Source organism: Sebastes fasciatus, chromosome 2 (assembly GCF_043250625.1).
Source record: "Sebastes fasciatus isolate fSebFas1 chromosome 2, fSebFas1.pri, whole genome shotgun sequence".
Lineage (NCBI taxonomy): Eukaryota > Metazoa > Chordata > Actinopteri > Perciformes > Sebastidae > Sebastes > Sebastes fasciatus.
This window is the reverse complement of record NC_133796.1, coordinates 30,487,128-30,495,982: the sequence shown is the minus strand read 5'-3', so window position 1 is coordinate 30,495,982 and position 8,855 is coordinate 30,487,128. Positions and strand designations below refer to the sequence as shown.

At 38.5% G+C, this 8,855-nt stretch overlaps 1 protein-coding gene across 6 annotated transcripts in view; it reads left to right on the top strand.

Moving 5' to 3' along the window:
- The first annotated feature begins 1,573 nt into the window (after nucleotides 1-1,573).
- Nucleotides 1,574-8,855, top strand: part of tcf12 (transcription factor 12) — a 103,498-nt gene continuing 96,216 nt past the window's right edge. For all 6 annotated transcript variants that reach the window (XM_074618594.1, XM_074618602.1, XM_074618584.1 and 3 more), the window contains exons 1-3: nucleotides 1,574-1,713; nucleotides 2,346-2,434; nucleotides 5,033-5,105. In XM_074618594.1, coding sequence (XP_074474695.1) covers nucleotides 2,363-2,434; nucleotides 5,033-5,105 — 145 coding nt within the window. In that variant the 5' untranslated portion in view covers nucleotides 1,574-1,713; nucleotides 2,346-2,362. The remainder of the gene's footprint in view (nucleotides 1,714-2,345; nucleotides 2,435-5,032; nucleotides 5,106-8,855) is intronic.

The following is an 8,855-nucleotide window of genomic DNA, read 5'->3' as shown; positions in this document are numbered from 1 at the left end:
AAAGTGACCGTTTCATAAAAATATATCGTTAGGGATAGTTGGAAAGACTTTTCAGGTGTTTGTGGGATAACCAAAACCTACAACATAATTTTAAGAAATATTTTTTTTTTAAATGTGATCTGCAGCTTAATCTCAAATACATAAAGCTACGCAGTATGAACACAATGATTGGTGGTGGAATTGGCTGCGATCCAAGGGGCACCAGCTAAAATCTTTCCTAGGGCACCAAATTGATAAGGGCCGGCTCTGTAATTACATATTAGTTCATTAACATAATATCTTACTGTCCCGTCTCAATTAATAATCATTAGCTAATCTATAAAAATTTGATTTGGAGTTCCTCAAGAACTGCCTGGTAACTAATGGTTTACTAGCAGTTCCACATTGGTTCCCTAGTAACTACTCAAAATGTTATCTTATTGCAAAGTTTTATCACATTTACTTCATAATGATAAGTTAAAGACCGACAGTGTCCACATATTTCACAATAAAAGTGTTTGCACAATATACATTGCTGTATTTTAAAATGTACTTATTTGGCTTGGTTACAAATAGGATTTATACAAAAAGTTACAAAAAGTCCCTTTAACATTTATTTTGCCAATATGAAGAAATAACAGCTTTGTGAGAACAGGACAGTGGTTTAAAAACATAATCATGGCATGTTTTGACAATAATTTATTCAGAAGGAATACATTGCATTTTTTCCCCCCAGGCATTCAAATGTATTTGTAAGTGTAAATGTCTGTGATGCTGCAGTCCACTATAATCCATTAAATGCACCATTAATAAAGCAGAGAGAGACACGTGGAGCATCAGTGTGACCCCAGACCAGGGGTCAGCAACCTGCAGCTCATGTGGCTCTTCAGCTCCTCTCCAGTGGCTCCCTGTGGATTTTTAAAAATGGAAATGAATAACTGTTTTTTGTTTACATTTTCATTTTTATGTATCATTGTCGTAATATGAGAATAAAGTCATAATATTATAAAGTAGTAATTTTAAGGGTTATTTTCTTTTTTTCTCTTAAAGTTGTGACTTTATTCTCGTTATATTACGACTTTTTTTCTCGTAAAGTTATGAGTTTATTCTCGTAATATTACAACTTTTTTATCCTAAAGTTATGAGTTTATTCTCGTAACATTACGACTTTTTTTCTCGTAAAGTTATGACTTCATTCTGTAAATCTCAGATGTTTTTCCCTCAATGTGGCCCTAATACTCCGTAGTACATTTGCACTGTGTCCCTCACTGCATTAGACTTATATACTATATACTTAGACTATAAACTGTGTTACCTTCATCACAATGCTCAAATGTTCTGCGGCTCCAGACAGATTTTTTTCCCTTTTTGCCTAAAACGTCTCTTTTGATAGTAAAGGTTGCTGACCCCTGCATTAGATCATGTGTGCTACACATACACATGTCTGTGTCTGTGTCTCCTGCAGCATCTCATCTCCTGCTGTGTGGGACCATCATGTCACTGTGCTCGGCGGAGGGATACAATAACCAGTGTCATCGCGGTGCTGAGGCTTTTGCAAACCTAAAAATGTCTGCCTAAGGGAAACTCGTAACTGATATATATAAATACAGTATATTTAGAGGATATTTCACCCAGATATCTCCGTTTAAACCCACTCTCCGCTCTGTTGAGGCGTACTGCAAGAAAGCAAGTCTTCTACCAGATCACCCTAGTCGGGATTTTAATCGGGAAAAGGTAAAATATGAGTGTTAGTTCACAGAAAGCTGTCGGAGCAGTGAAAGAAGTTAAGAGTTGAGAGAAAGACCATCACTGCGTGGTGTACTCTGCAGCTGGAGACTTGTTATTGGACATATTTGTTTGTGCTGAGTTACTTATTTTGAGCCAGTGTGTAATGTATGTTTCCCTCGTTAGAGAAAGAGCTCTTCTCTGAACTAAAGCAGCTATTTTCAATACAAACGGAGCAGAAACTGCAGCTAGTGTTAGCCAGACAGCTAAGGGTCGTTATGTGCCTCAGCACTAACGTCGTTATGAGTCCGCCACATTAACATTAACATTAACATTAACCTCCTCAGGGAGTTACATACATGTCTGTGTTAACTACAGAGAAATGACTGCCGCAATGTGCTGCTGCAGCTCTCCAACACGCGGTCTCTTTTTAATCAAACTAACCACATGTGTGCACTATTTAATGTGTTGTAATGTGGCTGTCAGTGTGTCTACATGCTGTAACTTTGCTCCTCAGCTCAGTGCTGCTGGTCTTTCTCCTGCGTCCCTGTAACATGCACCTCTTGGTCATTTCCTGTGTGGCTCCGCTGTATAATAAGCCCTGCTCGCTGTGACCTGATGGACTGTGTTGTCTCCTCCAGGTCTCTAGATCGACAGGATGAATCCTCAGCAGCGGATTGCCGCTCTCGGAACAGACAAGGAATTAAGTGACCTGCTGGATTTTAGTGCGGTAGGATGTCTTTTTCACTCTTCTTCATCAGTCTTTTACCATCAGTCTTTTACCTCCTCGGTGCCATCATGCAGCTCTGAGGGCTTTTATTAGAGAGGTGAGAGAACCAGATAGACTAAAGCAGGACTGTAATTGATCAGTTCATTATGAGGAGGTGGAAGCAACAGAAATGGACGTGATGAAAATGCATGTGAAGTAAAAAAAAATTAAGGATGTGATACATTTGCAAAGTGATTTTGGTTAAGTTAAAGCCGATTTGACTAAAAACAAAGTTGTGATATGATGAAAGCAGAGCCACGTTTCATCATTTTCACCATCTTACATTCATCATTCATCATTCACAACATTATCTTTTATCATTTAAAGGTGCAGTGGGTAGAATTGGAGCAAATATGATTTTAAAAAAAAGAAGTTATTTTTATAAAACGGTCACTTTATCCTGACACTAGTGCATGAGACAGGTAATCTGAAAAAAATCATGTGCCTCCGGTGTCCTCCAGTGCTCCTAATGGCATCTGCAAGATTTCACAGACCAAAGGAAAACAACCAATCAGAGCCAAGCTGGAGTCTGCCGTCCAGCTGCCGTCTATGAGAGCCACGAGACAATCCCTCGTGAACTCCGACCAAACGGTCAAACTAGGCAGCGCTGATCAAATATGAATCAATATTCTGTTACTGTAATGCCTATTTCTCTCCTCAAAATGTTTTCAGAAACATCTTGTAGAGTACTGTTTAGCTGTAAAATGAGAAAGTTTGTGACCCGGCAGCCATGTTGAGATCAGTTGAGGAAATATCAAGCACCGCCCACCAGCCGGAGCACAGCCAATAGGAATGACCTGTGATTGGCCAAAGTCTTCCGTCACGGGCTAGATGTTTTAAAGCCTGAAAACAGAGCCATGAGGAGGTGCAGAAGTCTCGTTTTCTCTCAGAACACTTGAATTACAATACACTGAAAGTGATGCCAAAAACGTACTGCCTGCTGATGCTTTAAGGAAAGTGACCCTCAATGGTGGAAGTAACAAAAATAATTGAAGAGTGATGAAAATGTATGTGAATTGAAAAATAGTGATAAAGTGTCAATTGATATGAAACACTGTTGCTCTGATAATCAACTGTCGACCATTCATCATTCACAACACCAAACTGACATTTATCGTTTACAGCACGCAATCTTTGTTACCTCCGCCCAAGATGTCAATCAAAAACCACGCCCACTGACAAGCGAATGTCTGGGCAAAGTAGAGAGTGCCGTTTGCTGAGTGGGCGTGTCCTTTTTTTTTTGATTGGACCTAAAAATTGCCTGCTGTAAACAATAAATGTCAGTTGGGAGTTGTGAATGATGAATGGTCGACAGTTGATTATCAGAGCGGCACTGTTTCAAATAAAATGTCTATCACGTTTATCAAATCAATTGACAATGTATCACTATTTTTCAATTCACGTCCATTCTCATCACTTCCCTCTTCTTCAATTAGTTTTTGTAACGTCCACCCTTGAGGTCACTTTCCTTAAATGATACATGGCAATTTTGTGTTGTGAATGATGGAAGTAAGATGGTGAAAATTATGAAACATGGCTCTGTTTTCATCATGTCACGACTGTTTTAGTCAAATCGGCTATAAATGAATTAAATCACTTGATAATTCGTCGCTCCATTTTTTCAATTCACGTCCATTTTTACGGCTCCATTTTTCAATTCTCATCCATTTTCATCACCTCCGTTTTTATCAGTTAAATTTTGTTACTTCCACCCCTCATAGTTCATATGAGTGCGAGCTAATATGATTTGACCAAATGTGGGACAAAGAGTATGTTCGTGTGGGACAATGTGGGACACGTTACCAAGGCTGAGATGTAATCTACAATTTTGATATAATGTCTATCTAACTTAAATAATAAACATTTCTATTCTGCCCCTTAGCTCGTAATATCTCTATGCTTTGCCCGAATGCATCCATAGATCGGTACATCTCTTTTTGAGCCGCAAGTTTCTTGTTTGACTCGCATGAACTGAAATGAAATGAAACTGAAAAATAACTGGCAAATTTCACAAAAAACATCCAACCGCTTATCAATACTTATAAGTAGTTTTACAGTCTTTGTTGTAGCTGCTCTTCCTTTTCTTTGTGGTAGTTTCCATCATATTCCGCCTAAATCTGCATAGCTTGTGATTTGCGGTGACTCGCAATTTTTTCCGTTGAGCGTAGCAAAGACGGTGAAATGTCAACCTGCACTTGACCCACGTGTGCGCAGCTTGACAGTAAACAGTCTCGTGATGACAGCCTTCCCTGCTTTCTTCACAGCCATTGGATAAAAGCCAGATTTAAAAAAAGTGTCTGCCCTGCAGTGGTTTGACTTTTGAAAACTAGAACCAATGAAAATGTGGGACATCGTGTCAATATGTGGGACATGGGACAAGGGATAAAAATGCTGTGCAGGGCCTTGTAAAGTGGGACACCCGGTCACCCTAGATTTGACAGACTGTCCTTCATTTTTGAAAATCACGAGCTGCTTTCAGGATAATTGCAGGAGTCAATGTGTGAATGGTTGCGTTTACACTGTTGGGCTCTAATTGTAGATCCATATTCCTCCTTTCAGATGTTCTCTCCTCCTGTAAGCGGAGCGAAAAACAGGCCCACCACACTCGGAAGCAGTCAGTTCACTGCATCAGGTAGGATCCCACAAACCTACTTCAATAAACCCTCTGATATGCTCTCAGTCTTGCACTGCATGTGATGCTTTTCCCTCCTCTGTGCGCTCTGGTGGTTGAAACGGCTCCACCTGGAGTTATAGTGGAGTGATGTAGTAAAGATGTAGAACAAAGCGCGGCTTAGGCCATAGATGTGTGTAAATGTTTAATTGATCTAAAGAAAGGAGGTTAGACACGCTTCAACCGTTTCACAATGAATAGTAAGCCTGTTCGGTGCTCACAGATCAGGGCAATCTTGTAACAGGAGAGACTTCAGAGACCGGGTCCAAAGCACACTGGAGCACACGGATTTAAAGCAATCAACTTTATTAGAAGACTAACGTTTCGACGGCAACTGCATCTTCATCAGAGTCAGAATCTCTGAAGTCTCTCCTGTTTAGTTGATCTAATTAGCATCATGCTGTAATACAGTGAAGGTTGTTTACCGTACTGTCAGATGCATAATGAGGCGTAAATTCGGTATGTTTTGGCTGCTTTGATCAAGGTGTGTTATTAAGTGTCAAGAGCAGCAAGTGTTCACGGAAACAATACAGTCTGTTCTTATCAGGGTTTGCTGTGAGGTGTGTTGAATCAGGTTCATTAATACGTCTGATATGAGTGAGATGCAATCAAAAGTGCTTGTGAATTGTAGTGTCGTTTTTTTTTTTAGTGTTGTGAGACATCCTCTGAGTTATTCTGTAGTGTTTGTTTTTTTTAGGGCTGACCCGAATGCTTCAAAGCTTTGAAGCTTCGACCATTGCCATTTGAATGCTTTGTTTTTCGATTTTTTTTTTTTTATATATGCAAGTATGTAAAATAAAGTATAAATCCCTAAATATCTCATGAAATAAGAAATAATCCCACAACATTATTCATCATTCATATTCAACACTAATTTTCATTAGTTATTCTCAGATGGATATCGCTGCATGTTGTGTGTAGAGGTGTGAGTGTGTACTACGGAAGCCCTGAAAGGAAAATGAGAACATTTCTAAATGTGATCTAAATTATTTCTCTCCTGTGTTTATGACTTAAGAACAGGTGGACATTTTTTTGTTTTGCCAGAATAATCTTTCTACGTTCCTTTTTTTGGTCTGTGGAACAGGTAGAAAAAAAAACATTTTAGTCAGATTTTTCTTTTTTGCCTCTGTGTGAAAACAAGTGAAAACATTTTTTTAGATTGATTTTTCTAAGTTCCTTTTTTTCTTTGCCTCTTAGGGAAAACAGAAGATTTTTTTTAATTTTACTTGTTTTCAGACAGGAAATTTTCTTTAAAAATCAGCCTGAAAAAATGTTTTTTTTCTACCGGTTTCACAAACAAAAGAAAGGAACTTAGAAAGATTATCCTGGCAAATAAATCCACCTGTTCTTAAGTCATAAACACAGGAGAGAAACATTTTTAGATCAGACTTAGAAAATGGATCACCGGAAAAAGAAATGTCTCGCTTGCCTTTCAGGGCTTCCGTAGGTACAGTAATGCGATAGAGTCAGACAGACAGAACGCGCTGCGCTGCGAAGCCTCGAATACCTTTGAATATTTCTCACCGAACCTTCAAAGCCCAAAAAATGGTTTTCAGGACAGCTCTAGTTTTTTCCCTTTGTACAAGTAGCAGTTTGATAATATCAGTCCCTGTGATAGCCCTCATATATACACACACATCAAATTGTCTTTTCCACAAATGACTGGTCCTTTTTTGTTTATCTATGAGCATCTCGATGGGTGGGTTTGGTTGTAATAACAAGAGTTCAGATGATGCCCTACTTCTGGCTCGCTTCCCAGCCATAAATGCTACAGGACATTAATCCGAAGCACATCTATTGTCTGATGTGCTACTAGAGAAAGTCAACAATCAAGCATTATGTTTTCTGAAAGCATGTTTTGTGTGCATCCACAAAGCCTCGTTGTAGTCGGTTATCTGTGAAACGAAAGACACGCACTTAGTGGAAACTGAGTGAAAAGACAAAGAAACAAGAACAGGGCTGTCTCACATGAACTGTGGAGTTGTGAGGATTAATTTTAGAATAACGAATCATTCAAGTGAGGAGGATGTGTTGTGTGTGTGTGTGTGTGTGTGTGTGTGTGTGTGTGTGTGTCTCTACTCTCTTTACTACTCTACTGTAAAGTCACACCTTCCTGGTGAGGTTCCCACATAGATGTTAATTTTATGACACAAAGACTTCAGACTATCATTGTTCTGGTTGTTTTTTAGAATCACATTTACAGTACAGCAACACCACTTACTGCTGCAGCCTCAAAGACTCTGAAACAGTGTCAACAAAAAGAGTCAAAGATTAGATTTATTGGAGGTTTTTTACTGGATTGCATCAGATTATACAGGTGTACCTAATTGTAAGCCATTTGTGGGAAAAATCAAACTTAAATCAAAAGGCCACTGACGCACCATGGGTATATGGTTTAGTCCATTGTCCATGCAAAATTTGTTTCTGATGGTTTATTAATCCAAAAAAGCAAGCAAACAAAGCACAAAGAAAACATGAATTCGCTGCTTCTCTTGTTCTGGTGAAAAAACATAATAATAATAATAATATTAATAATACATTTTATTTATATAGTGCTTTTCATGAGGCTCAAAGACACTTTACACACTCAAAAAGATCATAAAAAGAACATCATAATATAAAAACACAACATTAATCACACATTAAAAGCAGCTCTAAAAGGGTGAGATTTAATTTGTGACTTGAATATGAACAGGTTGGTGCAGCCTCTGATGTATTAAGATCACCCAGGTGCATGCTGGTCCTACCTACCTATATAACCAGGGGTGCTCACAGTTTGACCCAATTCATAAACAAAAGAAAACAAAAATTACACAAAAAACGAAATATACTAAACAAGAAAGTAGTTCAACTAAACAAATAACTAGCAAAAGAAAACACTATTAAAAATTTTAAATAAAGTAAACATCGAATAATAACAATACTACTTATTATTAGTAACAACAATTTAATACTAACAACAAATAAATAGCTCCTACACTAATAAACTGGCAACTCAATGTATATTTTTTAAATTGTGGATGATGAAATGTTTTCACAAGCCAGGTTGTTGAGTCATATCTAAAACACATTGATGATACATAATGAAACTTTACATTCTTGAAGGTTGATTGGTCTGCAGATAACCAGAATGACTGTATACTAGAACGACCGCCACATGTGTGCAACCTCAAACATTTATGTCATCCATGTCCGGCATTGAGAAAGCATTGCTGTGTGTGCTTTAGGGCTGGGACGACTCACCTATCTCCTGATTTTCCAGCAAGACATTTTGTTATTTTGTATATACAGTACAGTTCATTTTGTTAACACCTTATTTTGAAAACTGGACGTAGTAACACGTGTATACTTCCTCTTTGAATGCATTTAACATAAATGTCAGTCTGATTTGACCACGGAGATGTGAGTGACAACTGGCTCAACCGTGCGTTACCGTAATATGATAATGTTTCCTGTCCATGACAGAGTTAGCATGCAGCTTTAGCCGTGATGTCCAGCTCTGCTTTTCCTGGTAAGTGTTTCCATACTTTACTGTATGTGTAGTGTTTACCACGTTGGATTTAAATTGTGAGGGTGCAGATCGTATCCACGCAGACCCTCCGCCGTTTTCTACTTTCTCATTGTGGCCGGCTGCGGTTTGTTTTGGTTGACGTATACGGAACGGATATGACATCACATTACTCAGACTACAACAATAAAAGCGGTAACTTC